The 26292-nt window shown below is 38.8% G+C and overlaps 1 protein-coding gene across 17 annotated transcripts in view; it reads left to right on the plus strand.

Annotated features, from left to right (window-relative positions):
• The window catches only part of GRIA4 (glutamate ionotropic receptor AMPA type subunit 4), a 525267-nt gene that overhangs the window by 357578 nt on the left and 141397 nt on the right, over positions 1–26292 (plus strand). For 16 of the 17 annotated variants that reach the window (XR_009564952.1, XR_009564951.1, XR_009564953.1 and 13 more), the window contains one exon: positions 25898–25951. The exons of the other annotated variant lie outside the window; for it this stretch is intronic. Coding sequence is in view for 13 of the 16 variants with exons in the window: in XM_060303986.1 (XP_060159969.1) it covers positions 25898–25951 (54 nt within the window). In the remaining 3 variants the exon portion in view is untranslated. The remainder of the gene's footprint in view (positions 1–25897; positions 25952–26292) is intronic. 17 annotated transcript variants of the gene reach the window in all.

Raw genomic sequence — 26292 nt, forward strand, 5'->3', positions numbered from 1 at the left:
GCATTTTTCACAGAACTAGAACAAATAATCCTAAAAGTATGAAACCACAAAAGACCCTGAATAGGCAAAACAATCTTTAGAAAAAAAAGAACAAAGCTGGAGGTATCATGCTCCCATACTTCAAACTATACTACACAGCTATAGCAATCAAACTGTATGGCAGCAGTCCCCAAACTTCTTGGCACCACAGACTGGTTTCATGGAAGACAATTTTTCCATGGACCAGAGGGGAGAGGATGGTTTCAGGATGATTCAAGCACATTACATTTATTGTGCACTTTATTTCTATTATAATATATAATGAAATAATTATACAACTCACCATAATGCAGAATCAATGGTAGCCCTAAGCTTGTTTTCCTGCAACTAGATGGTCCTATCTGGGGGTGATGGGAGACAGTGACACACGAAATGTGTTGTTTATGTCCAGTCTACTCCATAATCTCTTTTTGGTTGCTGTCACTGCTGAAAACCCTGCTTCAAAATGATAGGATGTAGGAAATGAAAGCAGGATTTTCAGTGCTTTTGTGGCACTCTCAAGATATTCCACCTTGAATTTAATCCAGAACGTATGGAGATTTGAAGTTGTCTCAAACATACTTTTAAGGCCACCATCATTTGCAATCTCAAGCAGTTGATCTTCTTTTAGCAAGACAAAGTTGATTCACCTGGTTTATTCACAAATGGTCTTGGATCCATTCCTTCCCAGTTTGGGGGTCTTTTGTGGTTGGGAAGTAATGCTCAAACTCTGGAAACCTGAGATAGGTGATCATGCACCAGCTAGGAGAAAGAAGGCCCTGGCTCAGTCTCTTTCAAAATCTCTGCTAATGTTTGAAACATGTCAAAAATCCCAAAGTTCACTCATCGCCCCCGTAATTCTAGTTTGGCTTTGAATGCAGCCATTTGATCTGCCGACTGGAACACAGTTGTCTTTCTCCCCTGAAGTGACAGATTGAGTTTGTTGCACAAGTTGAATACGTCACACGAGTAAGCAAGTTTTGCAACCCATTCTATGTCACTGAAATGTACTGCCAGTGGTGACTGTTTTTCTGAAAGAAATCTCTGAGGTAGCCTTGTAACTCAAAAACTCTGGCTAGTGATCTACCTTTAGAATGCCATCTCACTTCTTTGTGTAAGAGAAGACATGTGTGCTCTGAGTCCATCTTCTCACAGAGCTGTGCAAACAGAAGTGAGTTAAGGACATGTACTTTTATGTGGTTGATAATTTTAATCACATCCTACAAAACGTTGTTAAGTTTAGGTGACATTTTTTGGCTAACCAGCATTTCTCTATGGATGACACAGTGCATAGAATCACATTCAGAAGCAATCTCTTTGACCCAAGTAGTGAAAGCAGAAAGTTGACCAGTCATGGCAGCTGCTCTGTCTGTGCATACACTGACACAAAATGACCAATTCAATTTTCCTGATATGTAATCATTCAAAGACTTGAATAGTTCTGCAGCTGTGCTGTTGGTTAAGTGCACATAACATATCCTCATGCACATCCTCCTAAAAAATATATCACACAAAAAGAAGTATTGTTGCCTTGTTGTCAACATCAGTAGACTCGTCAACCTGGATTGTGTGCCACGGTGACTCATTAATCTTCTCTAAAAATTGTACATCAATATCTCTGCTATTTCATCAGTTCATCCAGTTATGGTGCTAGCTGAAAGAGGAACACTCTTTTGAACTGAACCTTTTGAACTGCAGCCTCTCCTAAAAGCTCACAACAAATGTCCTTAGCAGCAGGCAGGATCAACTCTTCATGAATAGTAAAGGGCTTCTTAGCTTTAGCAATGTGGTTAGCCACTAAGAATGATGCTCTCAGGGCAGACACATTTGATGAAGTGGTGGCCTTCAATAATTGCTTCTGCTCTTAGTATTCATGCTTTTTTCTTTTGAAAAACTCCAAAGCCTTGTCTTTGAATGCAGGGTGCTTGGAGAATGTGAATCACCTGTTGCAATGAACCAATAATTTAAGTAGGACTCTTGCTATTTTCTTTTAAATGCAGCTTTCTTTTTGTTGGCAGTCTTAGAGTCTTCTGCTGTCTCATCATTGAGTCTTTCCCCCTTTTCAAAGAACCTCTCCAGCGACATTTGTTTTTAACTCATTTTGGCTAGGGTTAGCTTGTGGGCTTACCAAAACTGTGACTGAGACAAGTGTGCAGTGAGGGAAAGAGGTGCAGACAGAAGTGGTAAATAAAATAATGGATGGGCCATACACAGACTAAAATAAGTGTTGGATTCTGACTTAAACCCTGCCACCAGATGCAACTGTACAATTGAAGTACATCAACTCACTTGCCACTATAAATTCTTCCACCAGATGCAGCTTGTCACTTGCCACTCACTGTTAGGGTTTTTATTTTGGCTGCATTGGATCTTCATTGCTGCACATGGGCTTTCTGTAGTTGTGGAGAGCGGGGGCTACTCTTCATTGTGGTGCACAGGCTTCTCATTGTGGTGGCTTCTCTTTTTGTGGAGCATGGGCTCTAGGCATGAGGGCCTCAGTAGTGGTGGCACACAGGCTTAGTAGTTGTGGCTCGGGGGGTCTAGAATGCAGACTCAGTAGCTGTGGAGCATGGGCTTAGTTGCTCCATGGCATGTGGGATCTTCCCAGACCAGGGATCAAACCCTCGTCCCCTGCATTGGCAGGTGGATTGTTAACCACTGCACCACCAGATAAGTCCCTACTGATAGGGTTTTGATATGAGTCTACAAGCAATTGATTTGTTATGGTCTCTGTTCAGTCAAACCTCTCTACTAATGATAATCTGTATTTGCAGCCGCTCCCCAGTGCTAATATCACCACCTCAGCTCCACCTCAGATCATCAGGCATTAGATTCTCATAAGGAGTGTACAACCTAGATCCCTCACATGTGCAGTTCACAGTAGGGTTTGCGCTCCTATGAGAATCTAATACTACCACTGATCTGACAGGAGATGGAGCTCAGGCAGTAATGCGAGTGATGGGGAGCAGCTCTAAATACAGATGAAGCTTCATTTGTTCACCTACCACTCACCTCCTGCTGCACAGCCCAGTTCCTAACAGGCCACAGACCAGTATCTATGGCCCAGAGGTTGGGGACCCCTGCTGTATGGTACTGAACAAACAGACAAAGAGATCGATGGAACAGAATAGAGAGCCTAGAAATAAACCCACTCCATATGGTCAGTTAATCTCTGACAAAGGAGCAAGAATACACAATGGGAAAGACAGTTGCTTCATTAAATTGTGTTGGTAAAACTGGACAGCTATATTCAAAAGAGTGAAACTAGATAATTTTCTCACACCATATACAAAGTAAACTCAAAATGGATTGTAGACTTAAATGTAAGACCCAAAGCCATAAAACTTCTAGAAGAAAAATGGAACTAGGAACACCTTGCATGTATGTTCTTATTCAATTAAGCAATATGTTCATATAGATTATTTGAAGAAAAGGAACTGTGTCTTTGTTTCATCATGAGAAAGATGTTTTTTTCTCATAAACAAATTTTACATTCATCAAATATCTAATATGATTTAAAATGTCACTCACAAATATCTGTTTTATTCATTTTTCTCTTGCACAAGATAAATTAATATTGGCCAAAAATATATCATTTTTCTGAATTGCTTGGCCTAAGGAAGGCAACAGGGTGTAGTGAAAAATGTATGAAAATTCTAGTCAAAAGACCCAGGCTGGAGTCCTACCTACATCACTTAATAACTGTATTTATTCTGTGTTTCTATTTATGAAAGCAAAGAATTGCCTCCTCCACCTACATCTCATTAAAATTATTTTTTATATAGTTTCTTAAAAAAAGGCTGTTAATTAAAAGAGCATGCTCCTCACTGGTTCTTTCAATCTATAACGTGTATTTCAAATTCATAACCACAAATTCCACAGAATATTTTTTGCCTCTTTGCAAATATTTTAAATCACTAAATTAAAATGCAGTTAAAATGGATGTCTGCTAAGAGATGTTCATAGTTAACATGAATGAGAATCATTTTAGCCAAGCTTTGTGGGTATAGAATTTTAAAACCACCATAATAAACAGAGAGAAGGATATACTCTACAATGTGCATTTCTGAAGCTATTGGCAGTTACCATAGTGAGATGGAGTGTCATGGAGTGGAAATGAAACACCCACATATCAGCACTTGCTTTTCACTCATAGTTCTATGACCCTACTCAAATTATATTGCTTATAGGGCCCTGAATGAGAGAGAGGTGTATATAAAGTGATCTGTGATCTGAAAGGATGAAAGTGAAGAAATTTTTTAACATTTGCAATAAAGTCAAGGAAAGAAACAAAAACAAACCAGTACTAAGAATGGGTGTCCTTAAGGTATATAAGACAATATGAAGGAGGGAATCATGAGTCAGGAATATAAAGGTACTGGTTCATTCCTATTTCCCTATATAAGAGAATAAAGCTTTTTCACAAACTTTAGATATCTAAATAAAAGTATTTTATGAAACTTGAATCCTTGATTATACATACAGACTAGGGACACAGAGTATAATGTAGATGTGCTACACTACAGAGATGAAAAGTTTGGGACAATTTGCCAACAAAAAGTAAGTGTTTTTTACATTATTGATTTCACTACCACACTGGTAAGTTTTTTATTGGGAGACTGTCTTAGTTTGGTTTCCCCTAGAAACAGATCTTAAGACAAGGATGTATGTGTAATCAGTTGGTTTAGAAGGGGAAGAACACACTAAGAGCGGACTGGAGAAATGCAGTCAATAAAAGATGCCTTTATCTAGGAGATTATCATGTGAGTGACAGTGGCTTAATCTCATTTGAAATTAGCGTAAACTAATTAATAGAAGCTAGTGTAGAACATACATGTCAGAATCTTCTCACTTGTGAGGCAAGGAGTTGAGAGTATTTATGCACCAGCTTCTGTCAATCATTGTATGAGGGCTGCTGAGAAGGAATGTATTAATTCCCTGGCACTTCTAACCTGGTCTCCCCACCACCAAGGGCAAAGTGGGCTCTAGAGATCAGAGAAGACCCTGAGTCAAGGAAATTCAGGGGCTGGCAGTTAGAAGGTGAGCAATTATGCATTGAAATAGTAAGAGGAAAAACGTAGGTGGAGCATCAGTAGTGTTTATTACATTGACTAACAATACAGACATAGGAATTTAAGTTTGTACAGGATTCTAGAGCTCAAAGAAGGGTACTCAAAATCTTTTACTTGTAGTCAGTCAGTATCTGCTAGGAACTTCCAGTGAGAGAGAGATCACTACTTTAAGAGGCAGCCATCTTATTATGGACAACTCTCTTCCCCTCCCTTTCCCCTAAAAAGAGTTTGTCCTGATTAGAAACTTTTATAATTTTTAACATTTCCAAGTATAGAAGAAAATAAAATATTTATCTTTAAATATATGAAGAGAGTTCTCATTCCCTATTTTCTCCCTGAATCTCTTCTCACACTAAACAGCCTTAGTCCTTTTTGGTCAGGGATTCCTTCTTTTCCTCTCCCCATCTGTGCATCATACTGAGGGCCTGCTGTTATCTTACAAGTTGTAGTTTAAGTTTGCAGGTTGTTTGCAAAAGTCCTTTGCCTTATGTCTTACTTTGATGGAACTGAAGTGAACTAAACAAACTAAAGCTTTTGTTTTTATCAATAATAATATATTTTGAAACACCTTAAAAATCAACATTCAGGGAACATTTTGGACTTTGGAATGTCTATAAAAAAAAAGTATTAGTGACAGTGACTGCCTTCATGATAATGTTTCCAACATTTACCAGGCATCATGTCCCTATCACCACCAAATATGTTGTACTCTTTTCTCCTTGTCACTGAATTCTCTGGAACATAATAACAATTAACAATTCCTGGGAGAGGAATTTCCAGCTAACTTATGAAATTAAAAGGGAAACCAAAATCATTCATACTCAAGTGTGCCATTGCAGATCTTTAGCTTAAAAATAGTGCTCAATATAATCGTCATAGCTTTATAATAATAATTTGAGGTAATATAAGCTCTTATCTAGAAAGACATCTGAGTGCTTTATAAGTCATTGAAATATAAAGAATTAACACAAAATCAGATTGTGGATTGAAGGCTGAACTGTCATTCATTTGGGAGTCTTGAGTTCATCTTAATAAACTAGTGTTTGTGACATTTATATCCTCATTAACTTCTTTATATTTTAATCAATATTTATTATCGGTTCTCTCTTTAAAACTACCTATTCTCCTAACCAAGTGATACCACTTCTCCTTAAAACCCACAACACTCCCTTTACTCTGCTCTGCATTTCAGTCATTTCTATTTAAATATTATACCCTTACGAGAAAGTAAACACCCTTATAACAGCAGCACTGACTTACTTTATAGTCCTTGAATCCCCTTACCCTAAACTTGTACATAGGTAACAGCTATTGAATTAAATTTATCTAAGGGTGAGATCAAGATGGAACTGTCCTGGATCCATTTTCCCTAATTTTAATAAATTAATAAATATTTAGAAGTCACATTCATAAATATCAATTATGTCATAATTTGTTAATAAAACAATTGTTGGGATCTCATCTGGGGTTTACCATGGTAATATACCTAGGCTTAATTTTAGAACTGACTCATTTGACCAGCACCAAAGATACTTCTAAACAGCTGTTTGTTTCCTAAAAAACAAACAAGAAAAAGTAATTAAAGGAATCAATTAGTCACTTTCTGTAAGTATTTTATTCTTGTAAAGATGGACTCCTTTGAAAGAGAATGATCAATGTAACTTGTATAATCTTTCCTAACCTATTAGTTAGAATTCTAAACAGACACTTGATCATTATTCTTTGTCTAGTTGCATCCTCTGTGTCTTTCAAGAAGGTAAAAAGAATGGAGATGCAGATTTTCTACTCCTACCTTTTTCTGTCTCTATGAAAGGCCTTAATTAATTATTGCAACCAAGTCCTCACCCTAGGCATTGTTTTCTCTTAATGACTTGGCCAAACACACTGTATGAAGGTAATGCTATTTTTCTTTTTCTTTCTTTCTTCTTTGTTTTTGCTACTGTATTTTCTTAATGGTTTATTTTATTTATTTATTTTAACATCTTTATTGGAGTATAATTGCTTTACAATGGTGTATTAGTTTCTGCTTTATAACAAAGTGAATCAGCTATACATATCTTTCACATCAAGCTGTTTATTTTCCCTCTTTATAAAAGAATAACATCAGAAATACAGAGACACAATGTTTGATCTGCATGCAAAATTAAGTCACTCAGATTTGGTTGTTTTACGGGACAGTCTTCACTTTGGTTGTGATGATGAAAGTTATGAAAAACCATACTCATGACATTGTCAGTTTTACACAGACATAAAAAAAAAAACCTTAGACAAATGACCTTCTAGGTGTAGGACACTTTGCTACAGAGTATAAATTAGGGTTTTTTTCACAAAGAAATTTCCATCTAGTGGTGGATGCTTGGCAGAGGGACCAAAATCTGACCTTACACCATGGCCACACTAGGTTAGGGTGGTGAGTGTTTAAAAGCAATGAGACCTTTGCAACAGTTTGTCTAGCACATTTGTTTTTTCCCAGCCAGGATCTGGCTCAGCAAAAATGGTATTCTGTCTAGCATAACCAGCCAGGTAAATAAATCTTCAGACCTCTGGCCTTTGAGTTCTCAGTTTCCAGAATATTGATACATATCAAGCTGTGCAAGGCCTTTTCTGCCAGGATTTACATCACTTTCAGTTCTTTGTGGTTTTGTTAAATCCTCACCTCTTGAAAATGTATTACATAAGCTCTAGTTTATTATAGTTCTTTCTAGCAATCTAGAACCAAGAGTAGTTTCTTCATGGAGACACCTAGTGCAGAATTTCCATTGGTTCCATATCTTTTTAACATTTACAAGTGTTTATACTTTAAAATGAATTTAAAAGAAATCAGAGGTGATTGACTACAGACACACAGAAAATGCAAGCTGAGAAAGAAGAGGCAGGAGAAGTAAGGGGGTTAAAGAGAGTGCATAAAAGGCTTAAATAGCCACACCAGAGAAAAGTTATAGTGAATCAGCAAGAGATAAATAATGGATTGCCAAGTGGCAACAATCCTTGCTGAGATCAAATAGCAGGAATCTCTAGTAAGATTCAACAATAGAGTATGCAGTTTCCCAAATATGTACCAACCATCTTTGATAATTATCTTTGCAAAAGCTGTAACTGAGCTACCCAGAGAATAAGAGGGCTCCAGCCTGCTCAGCCCATGCTAAACCACTCAGGTTTGCATTACCCAATAACATGAGTAATTAAACTGCTTATTTACCAAACTTTCTTTATACTGCAATCTATTTATTGCTTGTCCTCATCTTTATGGTAAGATTGTCAAGGGGATTTCAGTTTTAGATAAATTATGGACTACATAAATCTGGCAATATAAAACATGTAGAATACTATGTAGAACATTACAAATGTATAGCTGAGCATCAAAGAAAGTAAAGAAAATCTTCAGGGGTCAAGAATGCAAGATGACTGTGCTGAAGGAAGTTGTCAGATTGTGTAGCCTGACTGGGGATTTAATGCTCACTCAAGAACAAGAACTTTGTGTTCAGTCAAGGCAATAAGTTAGATCTTGGATCCCACATAAAGCCAGACTATTGAAAGGAAACATCTCAATAAAGAGGAAGAGTAGAAAAAATCTACTTTTAAGTGTTTTCTGTCTTGGCCTGGGCTTAGTGTAGGGAGGGAGATATCTTCGGTGAGAATTTGTCATCACAGCCTTTGTTAGGCATATTGTAGTTTGAATTTATACCATACCCTGTGATCTGGGAATCTGGAAACTGGAAAATTATCATAAAGGTGGCCCTAAGGCCAGTGATACCAACATTGTAGTATCTGTTAGAAGCAAATAGAAAATATCTTTGAATGGATATGTTATGGGATATTGGCTGAGAATTGCCCAGAATTGTTGAAGTACAATCCTTATAGTCAGGAAGCACAAAAATGCTGAACAAAGTAAACAAAAATTAAAAAGTAAAAATCCAAACTCATTGTAATGAAACTGAAGAATCTTTAATACAAAGAAAATGTCTTAGATGTAATTGAAAAGAAAAGATTAGATGAACAGAAACTCCATTTCACCAAAAGCTATGTATGCAAAACTCTGTTTTCCAACACAATTCATATGTTCTGGGTTTAAAATAAAAGGGTTGAGAAGTCAAGATGTCAGAGGAGTAGCAGGATGTAGAGTTCAACTTTCTCCACAAATGCATCAAGAATACATCTACAAGTGGAACAATTCTCACAGAGAACCTGCTGCACACTAGCAGAGGACCTTGGACACCTAAAAAGACAAGAAAAATCCCTGCATAACCAGGTAAGATGAAAGAAAGAAGAAGGGGAAAAGGAGAGGAAGCGGGACAGGACCCATACCTCTGGTGGGAAGCTGAAGGAGAGAACATGTTCCTGCATCTGGGGAAGCCCCCTCACCAGCAGGGAGATCAGCTGGGACAGAAGGGGAGCTTTGGGAGCTCAGAGGAGAGTGCAGCAACCAGTCTGTAGCAGGCAGGACAGAGTGAGATCTACACAGAGGGTCCAAGTCACAGCTCTGCATACCCCAGCTTGAGACATGTGTCTGCCAGTGCAGACAGGACCTGGGTGCTGGAACTTGGGGTTTGGAGAGCAGACCTGGGGAGAGGACTGCTGTTGGATGTGAGGAGACAGCCTGAGGGGATGGGAAAGAGGAGCTCTACAGCCAGGAATGCTCCTGGAGGAAGCCCAGACCTCCATAGAAGTGAAGTGTCATTGTTGAGTGATGCACAAAGGGCAGGGCTGCCATTGCAGCCTCTCTCCCCATGCTCCAGCCCCTGCCTCCCCAGCACACTAGGAAGGGATCCTGCTGGGACTGGCTGTCTCGCACTTGCAGCCCCTGGCCACACCTCATGCCCCATCCCTGCTGTGACCAGCTCTCTTATGCCCTTGGCATCCTGCTCCCCCACGCAGAGGCGGAGCTGAAACCAGGGGCACTGCAACTAAGGAAGAAGAACTAAAATCTCTCCTCACAGATGCACAAACCACAGAATTACACCCCCATGACTGGCTTTGTAAACTCAGTGACTGCAGAATATCTGAGTGGTCAATGAGTGCTCCTGCAGCCAAGACAGGTCTAGCTTTAGCAGCTGCAGACTTTGTGAGCACATACACAGGTGATGGGCCAGGCCAGAGTCTGAGCTGCCCCCATAGAGCCCACAGTAGGTCCAGATCTATGATTACTGCAATCCTGGGAGCTGACTTCAGTGGATCTATGTTGGTGGACTGTTGAAAACAATGCCTGAGAGACACCGGGGCCAATTGCCAGCATACCCACAGTTAAGGTGGGGCCGAGAGCAGTGCCAACAACAAGAATAACTTGTAAGCTCACACAACGGGTGAAAGGTGATACAATGCAGCATGCTCACAGGTGAACTGCTCCAGAGGAGGAAGACTCAGTGGCTTCTTTCCCAGTGGGAGTGCTCCAATCTCACCTACCTCACTCCGTAGATCAGAAACAGCTATGAGACAAATCTGGGGGCCTCCATTCAAACAACTGGGAAGCAGACCCTGCCCTTGACAGGCATTGACAACCACAGAGTAAAGGGGAGACCCTGCTTACTATCCAGGGCAGGCCTGGTCACCACAAAACCACTCAAACACCCTATCAAGGGGATAATGACCAGCATACACTGAGGAAAGAGGTGGCAGACATTGATACTAAAAACAGCCCTCACACACACACACACACAAATTAAACATATGGAGGTTATATAGGGATGTTCCCATATAAAAATAAACCTCCAAGACAGTCTGAGCATCTGGCATCAGGAGGAAGAACCCCAAGAGCATTTAACCTTGAAGGTCAGCAGGGCTTGAGGACAGGAGCTCCACAGGGCTGGGGGAAACAGATACTTCACTCTTGGAAGGTGCACACAGGGTCTCACATGCACTGGGACTGAGCACAAAGCAGTACCTCCATAGGAACCTGGGTTATACCTACCTAGGGGTCTTGGAGGGTCTCCTGGGAGGGCAGGGGTTGGCTGTAGTTCACCATGGGGCAAGGAAACTAGTATCAGAGGTTCCAGGGAATATTAATCTGTGTGAGATCTCCAAGAGGTCCTCATTTGACACCAAGACCTGACCCCACCCAAAAGCCTGCAGGCTCCAGTGCTGGAATGCCTCAGGCCAAACAACCAACAAGACCGGGAAACAGCCCCACCCATCAGCAGACAGGCTGGCTAAAGTCATACTAAGCTGACAGACACCGCAAAATACACCACTTGACATGACCCTATCCACCAAAGGGACAAGAACCAACTCCACCCACCAGAGGGAAGGCATCAGTCCCCCCCTATCAGGAAGCCTGCACAAGCCCCAGGGCCAAATTCACAAACCAGGGGGCAGACACCAGAAGCAAGAGGAACTAACACCCTGTGGCCTGAAGAAAGGAGACCACAAACACAATAAGGCAGACAAAATGAAATGACAGATAAATATGTTGCAGAGGAAGGGGCAAGATAAAAACCTACAAGAAAAACTAAATGAAGAGGAGATAGACAATCTACCAGAAAAATAATTCAGAGTAATGATGATAAAGATGACCCAAGATCTTGGAAAAAGAATGGAAGCACAGATTGAGAAGATACAAGAAATGATTAACAACAACAACAACAACAACAACAAAAATAGAAGATTTAACAAACAGACAAACAGAAATGAACAACACAACAACCTAAAGGAAAAATACACTAAAGGAATCAATAGCAGAATAACTGAGGCAGAAAATGAGTAAATGAGCTGGAAGACAGAGTGGTGGAAATCACTGCTGTGTAACAGAATAAAGAAAAAAGAATAAAAAGAAATGAGGACAGTCTCAGAGACCACTGGGACAACATTAAGCACACAAACATTTGCATTTTATGGTTCCCAGAAAAAGGAGAGAAAGAGAAAGGGCCTGAAAAAAATATTTGAAGAGATTATAGTCCAAAACTTCCCTAACATGGAAAAGGAAATATTCACCCAACTCAAGGAAGCACAGAGAGTCCCATACAGGATAAACTCAAGGAGAGACATGCCAAGACATATATTAATCAAACTAACAAAAATTAAATACAAAGAAAAAATATTAAAAGCAACAAGGGAAAAGCAACAAATAACATACAAGGGAATTCCCATAATATTATCAGCTGATTTTTCAGCAGAAACTCTGCAGGCCAGAAGGGAGTAACATGATATATTTAAAGTGATGAAAGGGAAAAACCAACAACCAAGAATACTCTACCCAGCAAGATGCTTATTCAGATATGACATAAAAATCAACAACTTTACAGATAAGCAAAAGCTAAGAGAATTCAGCAGCACCAGAACAGCTTTACAACAAATCCTAAAGGAACCTCTCTGTTCAGGGATAAAAAAGAGGCCACAATGAGAAACAAGAAAATTACAAATGGGAAAGCTCACTGGTAAAGGAAATCATCCATACACAAATAGGATATTAAAACAAGCAACCATAAGAAGAGGAGGGTACAAATGCAGGAAATGGGAATGCATTTGAAATTAAGAGACCAGCAACCTAAAACAACTTTGTGTGTGTGTGTGTGTGTGTGTATATATATATATATATACTACTTTATCAAAACCAAACCGGAAATGGAAACCAAAAAAGTACAATAGGTACACATAAAAAAAGGAAAAAACAACCCAAACACAGAACTTATGATGGTGATCAAACCGCAAGAGAAGAGAACAAAAGAGGCATGGAAGGGACAAAAAAAAATACCCAAACAATGAAGAAAATGGCAATTGGAACTTACATATTGATACATATATATTGATAATTACCCTAAATATTAATGTATTAAGTGCTTCAACCAAAAGACATAGATTGGCTGAATGCATACAAAAACAAGACCCATAGGAAACTGCTGTATGGCACAGGGAGCTCAGCTTGGTGATGACCTACATAGGTGGGATGGTGGGTGGGAAGGAGGTCCAAGAGTGAGGGAATATATGTATACATATAGCTGATTCACAATGTTGTACAGCAGAAACTAACACAACATTGTAAAGCAATTATACTCCAATAAAAAAAAACACAAGACCCATACATATGCTGTCTACAAGAGACCCACTTCAGACCTAGGATGCATACAGACTGAAAATGAGGGGTTGGAAAAAGGTATTCCATGCACATGGAAATCAAAAGAAAGCTAGAGTAGCAATACTCATATCAGATAAAATAGACTTAAAGACTGTTACAAGAGACAAGGAAGGACACTACATAATGATCAAGTGATCAATACAAGAAGAAGATATAACATTTGTAAATATATATGCACCCAACATAGGAGCACCTTTATATAAAAGGCAAATGCTAACAGCCATAAAAGGAGAAATTGACAGAAACATAATAATAGTGGGGAACTTTAATACACCACTTTCGTCAATGAACAGATCATCCAGACAGAAAATCAGTAAGGAAACAAAAGCCTTAAATGACACATTAGAACAGGCAGACTATGATATTTATAGAACACTTCATCAGAAAGCAGCAGAATACGCTTTCTTCTCAACTGTGCATGGAACATTCTCATGGATAGATCACATCTTGGATCTCAAATCAAGCCTTGGTAAGTTTAAGAAAATTGAAATAATATCAAGCATATTTTCTGACAACCCTATGAGATTAGAAATTAATTACAGAAAAAATGTAAAAAACCAAACACATAGAAGCTAAATAATATGTTAATAAACAACCAGTGGATCACTGAAGAAATCAAAGATAAAAAAAAAAAAAAAGATCTAGGGACACAGCAATCCAAAACCTATGTGATGCAGCAAAAGCAGTTCTAAGATGGAAGGTTATACCACTAGAATCTTGCCTCAGAAGAATCTCAAATAAACATCCTAACTTTACACCTAAAGCAACTAGAGCAAGAAGAACAAACAAAACCCAGAATCAGTAGAAAGAAAGAAATCATAAAGATCAGAACAGAAATAAATGAAATAGAAATGAAGAAAACAATAGCAAAGATCAATGAAACTAAAAGCTGGTTCTTTGAGAAGATAAACAAAATCGATAAATCTTTAGCCAGACTCATCAGGAAAAAAAGGGAAAGGGCTCAAATCAAGAAAACTAAAAATGAAAAAGGAGAAGTTACAACTGACACTGCAGAAATACAAAGGATCATAAGAGACTACTATAAGCAACTCTATGCCAATAAAATAGACAACCTGGAAGAAATGGACAAATTCTTAGAAAGATACAACCTTCTAAGACTGAACCAGGAAGAATAGAAAATATGAACAAATCACAAATAATGAAATTGAAACTGTGATTAAAAATCTTCCAACAACAAAAATCCAGGACCAGATGGCTTCAAAGGTGAATTATACCAAGGATTTAGAGAAGAGTTAACACCTATCCTTCTCAAACTCTTCCCAAAAATTGCGGAGAGAGGAACAGTCCCAAGCTCATTCTACAAGGCCACAAACACCCTGATCCCAAAACCAGACAAAGATATCACAAAAAAAGAAAGTTGCAGGCCAATATCACTGATTAACATAGACACAAAACTCCTCAATAAAATACTATCAAACATAAACCACAACACATTAAAAGGATCATACACTGTGATCAAGTGGGATTTATCCCAGGGAGATAAGGGTTCTTCAGTACATGCAAATCAATCAATGTGATAAACCATATTAATAAATTGAAGAATAAAAACCATATGATCATCTCAATAGATGCAGCAAAAGCTTTTGACAAAATTCAACACCCATTTATGATAAAATCTTCCCAGAATGTGGGCACAGAGGGAGCTTACCTAACATAATAAAGGCTATATACAACAAACCCACAGCCAACATCATTCTCAATGGTGAAAAACTGAAAGCATTTCCTCTAAGATCAGGAACAATACAAGGGTGCCCACTCTCACCACTATTATTCAACATAGTTTTGGAAGTTTTAGCCATGGCAACCAGAGAAGAAAAAGAAAAGTAAAAGAAAACAGTAAAGTCACTGTTTGCAGATGACCTGATACTGTACATAGAAAACCCTAAACATGCCACCAGAAGACTACTGGAACTCATCAATGAATTTGGTAAAGTTGCAGGATATAAAATTAATATGCAGAAATCTCTTACATTCCTATACACTAACAATGAAAGATCAGAAACAGAAATTAAGGAAACAATACTATTTATCCTTGCATCAAAATGAATAAAATACTTAGGCATAAACCCACCTAAGGAGATACTCAGAAAACAATAAGATAATGATGAATGAAATCAAAGATGACACAAGCAGATCAGATGGAGAGATATACCATGTTCTTGGATTGGAAGAATTGTTATTATCAAAGTGACTATACTACCCAAAGCAATCTACAGATTCAATGCAATCCCTATCAAATTACCAATGGCATTTTTCACAGAACTAGAACAAAGAATTTTACAATTTGTATGGAAACACAAAAGACCCTGAATAGTCAAAGCTATATTGAGAAAGAAAAACACAGCTGGAAGAATCAGACTCCCAGACTTCAGACTATACTACAAAGTTACAGTAATCAAGACAGTATGGTATTGGTCCAAAAACAGAAATATAGATCAATGGAACAGGATAGAAAGTCCAGAGATAAACCCACACACTTATGATCAACTAATCTATGACAAAGGAAGCAAGAATATACAATGGAGAAAAGACAGTCTCTTCAATAACTGGTACTAGGAAAACTGGACAGCCACATGTAAAAGAATGAAATTAGAACACTCCCTAACACCATACCAAAAAAATCAAATCAAAACAGATTAAAGGTCTAATTGTAAGGTTGGATACTATAAAACTCTTGCAGGAAAACATAGACAGAACACTCTCTGACATAAATCACAGCAAGATCTTTTCAATCCACCTCCTACCGTAATAAAAATAAAAACAAAAATAAACAAATGGGACCTAATTAAACTTAAACCTTTTGCACAACAAAAGAAACCATAAACAAAATGAAAAGTCAACCGACAAAATGGGAGAAAATATTTGCAAATGAAGCAATTGACAAGGGATTAAACTCCAAAATATACAAACAGCTCATGCAGCTCAATATCAAAAAAACGAACAACCCAATCAAAAAACAAACTTGAGGGGAAAAAGGGGAGAGAGACAAATTGGGAGATTGGGAATGACATATACACACTACTATATATAAAATAGATAACTAGTATGGGCTTACTGTATAGCACAGGGAATTCTTCTCAGTACTCTGTAATGACCTATATGGGAAAAGAATCTAAAAATGAGTGGATACATGTATATGTATAACTGATTCCCTTTGCTGTACAGCAGAAATTAACACAACATTTTAAATCAACTATACTCCAATAAAAATTTAAAAAAACAAAAACTGGATTGGACCCCTTGGGAAAAATAGATTGGTAGAAGGGGAAGAGCAGGTGAGCATATAAAACGGGGGAGTTAACATGAGGCCAACTTGGCTCTGGTTAAAAACTAACCAAGGAGTGGAGTAGAATGTAAACAGTGACAGTTAGTGCATCTGTTGGCCTCCAGCTGTTTTCCTTTTCAGCTATAAATAAGATAGGTTGTTTCTGGTGCTGGGCAGCTTGCAAGGTGACAATATTGCTCAAATTAACTCCAATCTCTCAGGAATAAAATTTGCACCTGCATGAAAGTGTGGTTATGGGACATGAATAAGAATGGAAATGAGAACCCTATTGTAGCTCCCTAGTTCACAAATATTGTTTGGAATAAGCTGGTACTTACTAGCAGTAATTCTCACCGTGAATGTCTCTGACTGAAGTTCTGTTGAAACATTTCTGGGATTATCTAAACATTTCATTAAATTGAATTGTTTTATTAATTAAACATGTAATACTCATACGGCAACTTTTAAAATACTAGATATCACCAATGCTTTATTTGTGCAAAGCTATGCAAGCTTCAGAATAAAGCTGCTTCTGCTATCTTGAAAAAAATAATAATAAAATAAAATGGTTTTCCTGTGTTTCATACACAAGTCACTAATTTACAAAGAATTATTTTAGAAGATATTAAAATACCAAAAATAACTCAATTTTTTCTTTAATGAAAAAAGTATATATAGGGCTTCCCTGATGGCGCAGTGGTTGAGACCGCCTGCCGGTACAGGGGACACAGGTTCGTGCCCCGGTCTGGGAAGATCCCACATGCCGCGGAGCGGCTGGGCCCGTGATCCATGGCCACTGAACCTGCCTGTCCGGAGCCTGTGCTCCGCAACAGGAGAGGCCACAACAGTGAGAGACCTGCGTACCGCAAAAAAATAATAATAAAAGTATATGTAAATCTTATATTGTGTTGTTACCTTTGAGGACACCAATGAGGCTACAAAGCTGCTCATTAGTAACTGTCATTAGAGTTTCTCTAATTAAAGAAATTTTCAGTTTCACAAAATAAGAATTTTAATTTCTAGTACGGAAATAAAGTTGCACTTTTTAAAATATCTGATTACTTTTTCTAAACTTTCTTAGTTTCTAATTTTCTAAACATTTCTAAAAAACATTCATAGAAAAGATTAATGTAGCAGAAGGAAAAGTCTCTTGATGTTGTTTTGTCCTTATTCTTTTTTTTTTTTAACATCTTTATTGGGGTATAATTGCTTTACAATGGTGTGTTAGTTTCTGCTTTATAACAAAGTGAATCAGTTATACATATACATATGTTCCCATATCTCTTCCCTCTTGCGTCTCCCTCCCTCCCACCCTCCCTATCCCACCCCTCCAGGCTGTCACAAAGCACCAAGCCAATATCCCTGTGCCATGCGGCTGCTTCCAACTAGCTATCTACCTTACTACGTTTGTTAGTGTGTTTATGTCCATGACTCTCTCTCGCCCTGTCACAGCTCACCCTTCCCCCTCCCCATAACCTCAAGTCCGTTCTCTAGGAGGTCTGCATCTTTATTCCTGCCTTACCCCTAGGTTCTTCATGACATTTTTTTTCTTAAATTCCATATATATGTGTTAGCATACGGAATTTGTCTTTTCTTTCTGACTTACTTCACTCTGTATGACAGACTCTAGGTCTATCCACCTCATTACAAATAGCTCCATTTCGTTTCTTTTTATGGCTGAGTAATATTCCATTGTATATATGTGCCACATCTTCTTTATCCATTCATCCAATGATGGGCACTTAGGTTGTTTCCATCTCCGGGCTATTGTAAATAGAGCTGCAATGAACATTTTGGTACATGACTCTTTTTGAATTTCGGTTTTCTCAGGGTATATGCCCAGTAGTGGGATTGCTGGGTCATATGGTAGTTCTATTTGTAGCTTTTTAAGGAACCTCCATACTGTTCTCCATAGTGGCTGAACCAATTCACATTCCCATCAGCAGTGCAAGAGTGTTCCCTTTTCTCCACACCCTCTCCAGCATTTATTGTTTTTAGATTTTTTGATGATGGCCATTCTGACTGGTGTGAGATGACATCTCATTGTAATTTTGATTTGCATTTCTCTAATGATTAATGATGTTGAGCATTCTTTCATGTGTTTGTTGGCAGTCTGTATATCTTCTTTGGAGAAATGTCTATTTAGGTCTTCTGCCCATTTTTGGATTGGGTTGTTTGTTTTTTTGTTATTGAGCTGCATGAGCTGCTTGTAAATTTTGGAGATTAATCCTTTGTCGGTTGCTTCATTTGCAAATATTTTCTCCCATTCTGAGGGTTGTCTTTTGGTCTTGTTTATGGTTTCCTTTGCTGTGCAAAAGCTTTGAAGTTTCATTAGGTCCCATTTGTTTATTTTTGGTTTTATTTCCATTACTCCAGGAGGTGGGTCAGAAAGGATCTTGCTGTGATTTATGTCATAGAGTGTTCTGCCTATGTTTTCCTCTAAGAGTTTGATAGTTTCTGGCCTTACATTTAGGTCTTTAATCCATTTTGAGCTTATTTTTGTGTATGGTGTTAGGGAGTGATCTAATCTCATACTTTTAAAAGTACCTGTCCAGTTTTCCCAGCACCACTTATTGAAGAGGCTGTCCTTTCTCCACTGTACATTCCTGCCGCCTTTATCAAAGATAAGGTGTCCATATGTGCATGGGTTTATCTCTGGGCTTTCTCTCCTGTTCCATTGATCTATCTTTCTGTTTTTGTGCCAGTACCATACCATCTTGATAACTGTAGCTTTGTAGTATAGTCTGAAGTCAGGGAGCCTGATTCCTCCAGTTCCTTTTTTCGTTCCCAAGATTGCTTTGGCTATTCGGGGTCTTTTGTGTTTCCATACAAATTGTGAAATTTTTTGTTCTAGTTCTGTGAAAAATACCAGTGGTAGTTTGATAGGGATTGCATTGAATCTATAGATTGCTTTGGGTAGTAGAGTCATTTTCACAATGTTGATTCTTCCAATCCAAGAACATGGTATATCTCTCCATCTATTTGTATCATTTTTAATTTCTTTCATCAGTGTCTTATAATTTTCTGCATACAGGTCTTTTGTCTCCTTAGGTAGGTTTATTCCTAGATATTTTATTCTTTTTGTTGCAATGGTAAATGGGAGTGTTTTCTTGATTTCACTTTCAGATTTTTCATCATTAGTATATAGGAATGCCAGAGATTTCTGTGCATTAATTTTGTATCCTGCCACTTTACCAAATTCATTGATTAGCTCTAGTAGTTTTCCGGTAGCATCTTTAGGATTCTGTATGTATAGTATCATGTCATCTGCAAACAGTGACAGTTTTACTTCTTGTTTTCCGATTTGGATTCCTTTTATTTCCTTTTCTTCTCTGATTGCTGTGGCTAAAACTTCCAAAACTATGTTGAATAAGAGACGTGAGAGTGGGCAACCTTGTCTTGTTCCTGATCTTAGTGGAAATGCTTTCAGTTTTTCACCATTGAGGATGATGTTTGCTATGGGCTTGTCATATATGGCCTTTATTATGTTGAGGAAAGTTCCCTCTGTGCCTACTTTCTGCAGGGTTTTTATCATAAATGGGTGTTGAATTTTGTCAAAAGCTTTCTCTGCATCTATTGAGATGATCATGTGGTTTTTCTTCTTCAATTTGTTAATATGGTTTATCACATTGATAGATTTGCCTATATTGAAGAATCCTTGCATTCCTGGAATAAACCCCACTTGATCATGGTGTATGATCCTTTTAATGTGCTGTTGGATTCTGTTTGCTAGTATTTTGTTGAGGATTTTTGCATCTATGTTCATCAGTGATATTGGCCTGTAGTTTTCTTTCTTTGTGACATCCTTGTCTGGTTTTGGTATCAAGGTGATGGTGGCCTCGTAGAAGGAGTTTGGGAGTGTTCCTCCCTCTGCTATATTTTGGAAGAGTTTGAGAAGGATAGGTGTTAGCTCTTCTCTAAATGTTTGATAGAATTCGCCTGTGAAGCCATCTGGTCCTGGGCTTTTCTTTGTTGGAAGATTTTTAATCACAGTTTCAATTTCAGTGCTTGTGATTGGTCTGTTCATATTTTCTATTTCTTCCTGATTCAGTCTTGGCAGGTTGTGCATTTCTAAGAATTTGTCCATTTCTTCCAGATTGTCCATTTTATTGGCATAGAGTTGCTTGTAGTAATCTCTCATGATCTCTTTTATCTCTGCAGTGTCAGTTGTTACCTCTCCTTTTTCATTTCTAATTCTATTGATTTGAGTCTTCTCCCTTTTTTTCTTGATGAGTCTGGCTAGTGGTTTATCTATTTTGTTTATCTTCTCAGAGAACCAGCTTTTAGTTTTATTGATCTTTGCTATTGTTTCCTTCATTTCTTTTTCATTTATTTCTGATCTGATTTTTATGATTTCTTTCCTTCTGCTAGCTTTGGGGTTTTTTTGTTCTTCTTTCTCTAATTGCTTGAGGTGCAAGGTTAGGTTGTTTATTCGAGATGTTTCCTGCTTCTTAAGGTGGGCTTGTATTGCTATAAACTTCCCCCTTAGAACTGCTTTTGCTGCATCCCACAAGTTTTGGGTCGTTTTGTCTCCATTGTCATTTGTTTCTAGGTATTTTTTTATTTCCTCTTTGATTTCTTCAGTGATCACTTCATTATCAAGTAGTGTATTGTTTAGCCTCCATGTGTTTGTATTTTTTACAGATCTTTTCCTGTAATTGATATCTAGTCTCATGGCATTGTGGTCAGAAAAGATACTTGATACAATTTCAATTTTCTTAAATTTACCAAGGCTTGATTTGTGACCCAAGATATGATCTATCCTGGAGAATGTTCCATGAGCACTTGAGAAAAATGTGTATTCTGTTGTTTTTGGATGGAGTGTCCTATAAATATCAATTAAGTCCATCTCGTTTAATGTATCATTTAAAGTTTGTGTTTCCTTATTTATTTTCATTTTGGATGATCTGTCCATAGGTGAAAGTGGAGTGTTCAAGTCCCCTACTATGAATGTGTTACTGTCGATTTCCCCTATTATGGCTGTTAGTATTTGCCTTATGTATTGAGGTGCTCCTATTTTGGGTGCATAAATATTTACAATTGTTATATCTTCTTCTTGGATCGATCCCTTGATCATTATGTAGTGTCCTTCTTTGTCTCTTTTAATAGTCCTTATTTTAAAGTCTATTTTGTCTGATATGAGAATTGCTACTCCAGCTTTCTTTTGGTTTCCATTTGCATGGAATATCTTTTTCCATCCCCTTACTTTCAGTCTGTATGTGTCTCTAGGTCTGAAGTGGGTCTCTTGTAGACAGCATATATATGGGTCTTGTTTTTGTATCCATTCAGTTAATCTGTGTCTTTTGGTGGGAGCATTTAGTCCATTTACATTTAAGGTAATTATTGATATGTATGTTCCTATTCCCATTTTCTAAATTGTTTTGGGTTCGTTATTATAGGTCTTTTCCTTCTCTTGTGTTTCTTGCCTAGAGAAGATCCTTTAGCATTTGTTGTAAAGCTGGTTTGGTGGTGCTGAACTCTCTCAGCTTTTGCTTGTCTGTAAAGGTGTTAATTTCTCCATCAAATCTGAATGAGATCCTTGCTGGGTAGAGTAGTCTTGGCTGCAGGTTTTTCTCCTTCATCACTTTCAGTATGTCCTGCCACTCCCTTCTGGCTTGTAGGGTTTCTGCTGAGAGATCAGCTGTTAACCTTATGGGGATTCCCTTATGTGTCATTTGTTGTTTTTCCCTTGCTGCTTTTAATATGCTTTCTTTGTATTTAAGTTTTGACAGTTTGATTAATATGCGTCTTGGTGTATTTCTCCTTGTATTTATCCTGTATGGGACTCTCTGTGCTTCCTGGACTTGATTAACTATTTCCTTTCCCATATTAGGGAAGTTTTCAACTATAATCTCTTCAAATATCTTCTCAGTCCCTTTCTTTTTCTCTTCTTCTTCTGGAACCCCTATAATTCAAATGTTGGTGCATTTAATGTTGTCTCAGAGGTCTCTGAGACTGTCCTCAGTTCTTTTCATTCTTTTTTCTTTATTCTGCTCTGCAGTAGTTATTTCCACTATTTTATCTTCCAGGTCACTTATCCGTTCTTCTGCCTCAGTTATTCTGCTATTGATCCCATCTAGAGTACTTTTAATTTCATTTATTGTGTTGTTCATCGTTGCTTGTTTCATCTTTAGTTCTTCTAGGTCCTTGTTAACTGATTCTTGCATTTTGTCCATTCTATTGTCCATTCTATCTCCAAGATTTCGGATCATCCTTACTATCATTATTCTGAATTCTTTTTCAGGTAGACTGCCTATTTCCTCTTCATTTGTTAGGTCTGGTGCATTTTTATCTTGCTCCTTTATCTGCTGTGTGTTTTTCTGTCTTCTCATTTTGCTTATCTTACTGTGTTTGGGGTCTCCTTTTTGCAGGCTGCAGGTTCGTAGTTCCTGCTGTTTTTGATGTCTTTCCCCAGTGGCTAAGGTTGGTTCAGTGGGTTGTGTAGGTTTCCTGGTGGAGGGGACTAGTGCCTGTGTTGTGGTGGATGAGGCTGAATCTTGTCTCTCTAGTGGGCAGGTTCACGTCTGGTGGTGTGTTTGGGGTGTCTGTGGCCTTATTATTATTTTAGGCAGCCTCTCTGCTAATGGGTGGGGTTGTGTTCCTGTCTTGCTAGTTGTTTGGCATAGGTTGTCCAGCACTGTAGCTTGCTGGTCGTTGAGTGAAGCTGGGTGCTGGTGTTAAGATGGAGGTCTCTGGGAGATTTTCGCCGTTTGATATTATGTGGAGCTGGGAGGTCTCTTGTTGACCAGTGTCCTGAAGTTGGCTCTCCTACCTCAGAGGCAGAGCCCTGACTCCTGGCTGGAGCACCAAGAGCTTTTCATCCACACGGCTCAGAATAAAAGGGAGAAAAAGTAGAGGGAATTAGTAGAAGTATGAGGAAAGAAAGAAGGAAAGGAGGGAAGGAAGGAAGGAAGAAAGAAAGAAAGAAGCAAAGAAGGAAGGAAGGAAAGGAGGGAGGGAGGGAGGGAGGGAGGAAGGAAGGAGGGAAAGAAGGAAAAAACACAGAAAGAAAGAAGATACAGTAAAAATAAAATAAAGTATAATAAAATTATTGAATTAAAAAATTCTTATTTAGAAAAAAAAAAGGGACAGATAGAACCTTAGGACAAATGTTGGAAGCAAAGCTATACAGACAAAATCTTACACAGAAGCATACACATACACCCTCACTAAAAGAGGTAAATGGGGAAAAATCATAAATCTTGCTGTCAGAGACCACCTCCTCAATTTGGGATGATTCGTTGACTAAAGAAGGGAAGGAAGGAAGGAAAGAAAGAGAAAGAAAGAAAGAAAGAAAGAAAGAAAGAAAGAAAGAAAGAAAGAAAGAAAGAAAGAAAGAAAGAAAGAAAGAAGGTAAAGTATAATAACATTATTAAAATTAAAATTGATTATTAAGAAAAAACATTTTAAAAAAAAACCATGGACGGATAGAACCCTAGGACAAATGGTGGAAGCAAGACTATACAGACAAGATCTCACACAGAAGTATACACATATACATTCACAAAAAGAGGAAAAGGGAAAAAAATCATAGATCTTGCTCCTAAAGTCTACTTCCTTAATTTGGGATGATTGGTTGTCTATTCAGGTATTCCACAGATGCAGGGTATATCAAGTTGATTGTGGAGCTTTAATCCGCTGCTTCTGAGGCTGCTGGGAGAGATTTCCCTTTCTCTTCTTTGTTCTCACAGCTTCCAGGGGCTCAGCTTTGGATTTGGCCCTGCCACTGCGTGTAGGTCGCTGGAGGGCGTCTGTTTTTTGCTCAGACAGGGCGGGGTTAAAAGAGCCGCTGATTCGGGGGCTCTGGCGCACTCAGGCCGGCGGGGCGGGAGGGGCACGGCGTGCGGGGCGGGCCTGCGGCGGCAAAGGCCGGCGTGACTTTGCACCAGCCTGAGGCCCGCTGTGCGTTCTCCCGGGGAAGTTGTCCCTGGATCCCGGGAACCTGGCAGTGGCGGGCTGCACAGGATCCGCGGAAGAGCGGTGTGGAGAGTGACCTGTGCTCGCACACAAGCCCCTCGGTGGCGGCAGCAGCAGCCTTATCGTCTCCCGCCCGTCTCTGGGGTCCGCGCTTTCAGCCGCGGCTCGCGCCCGTCTCTGGATTCCGCGCTTTTAGCCGCGGCTCGCGCCCGTCTCTGGGGTTCGCGCTTTTAGCCGCGGCTCGCGCCCGTCTCTGGAGCTCCTTTAAGCAGCGTTCTTAAACCCCTCTCCTCACGCACCAGGAAACAAAGAGGGAAGAAAAAGTCTCTTGCCTCTTCGGCAGGTGCAGACTTTTCCCCGGACTCCCTCCCAGCTAGCCGTGGTGCACTAACCCCTTCAGGCTATGTTCAAGCCGCCAACCCCAGTCCTCTCCCTGCGCTCCAGCCTCAGCTCGCAGCCCCGCCCGCCCCGGCGGGTGAGCAAACAAGCCTTTCGGGCTGGTGAGTGCCGTTCGGCACCGATCCTCTGTGCGGGAATCTCCCCGCTTTGCCCTCCGCACCCATTGCTGTGCACTCCTCCGCGGCTCCGAAGCTCCCCCCTCCGCCCCCCGCAGTCTCCGCCCGCGAAGGGGCTTCCTAGTGTGGGGAAACTTTTCCTCCTTCACAGCTCCCTCCCACTGGTGCAGGTGCCGTCCCTATTCTTTTGTCTCTGTTTTTTCTTTTTTTTTCTTTTGCCCTACCCAGGTACGTGGGGAGTTTCTTGCCTTTTGGGAGGTCTGAGGTCTTCTGCCAGCGTTCAGTAGGTGTTCTGTAGGAGTTGTTCCACGTGTAGATGTATTTCTGGTGTATCTGTGGGGAGGAAGGTGATCTCCGCATCTTACTCTTCCGCCATCTTCAAGGTCCCCTGTCCTTATTCTTTTTATCATAATAAAATATTGCTATATCCATAGGAAAGTGAGAATTACCTAGGTATTCTGTGGTATCAGAGGTATCTAAAAACAGAGATTTTGCCTAGAAAAATCTTACCTGCTTTTCAGGACAACGATCCAATCTACTCATAGAAAATGATTCTCACCAGTTGAGGCACCTAACAGTCTATCATGAATTCTTATAAATCATCAATAAATTAAGTACATCTAAATTCTTTGAACCAAAATAATTTTCTTTCTTATGTTAAAGTATTCTTTTTTAGAAATATATGTAAACTATTGGTTTGTCTCATAACATTGTCATTCTCTTTGAGGGGATTATAGCATAGTAGTTTTCTGAACAAGATATAATGAAATGATTGGTCATTTATACAGTGGGATTGAAATTACAGGGTTTTTTTTTTTTTTTTTTTACTTCAACCACTTAATTTTTAGTGTGGCTTATGAATTTCTTATAATTAGGATAAATCACTTTCATAAGAGAAACGATATCATTTTCTCAACATGTTTCCACATGGCATTATGCTAGAATAGTTAAAATTCTGTTTTTAAAAATATGATCATTCAGTAAAGTTAAATTGGTTTTCTCATATTTCCTTATATCTTCACAGATTGTGAGTGTTGGAAAGCATGTTAAAGGCTACCATTATATCATTGCAAACTTGGTAAGAACTCTTTATTTTCTATTTTTCATAAGAATTGCTCAGACATTCAAGATTATGTTAACTGTGCCTTGAAATAGTGCTCTATTATTAAACTATATTACTTACTAAGCTTTTTATAACACATAGGATAGTACTCTTATGTGTCCACAAAAAAATTAATGGTCAATCTAAGAAAGAAATGGAAAATTTTATTTAGGCCTACCTGAGGATTATAACCTGCTAGTTAGTCTTTCAGAAAGCTCTGAGGACTGTTCTGCCCATTAGAGGTCAAAGCAACGAGATTTTCTGCACAACTTAGAGGTCAAAACATAATTTTTTGAGATAAAGGGTTATGAATCAAA

The sequence above is a fragment of the Globicephala melas genome, chromosome 8, assembly GCF_963455315.2.
Source record: "Globicephala melas chromosome 8, mGloMel1.2, whole genome shotgun sequence".
Classification (NCBI taxonomy): domain Eukaryota; kingdom Metazoa; phylum Chordata; class Mammalia; order Artiodactyla; family Delphinidae; genus Globicephala; species Globicephala melas.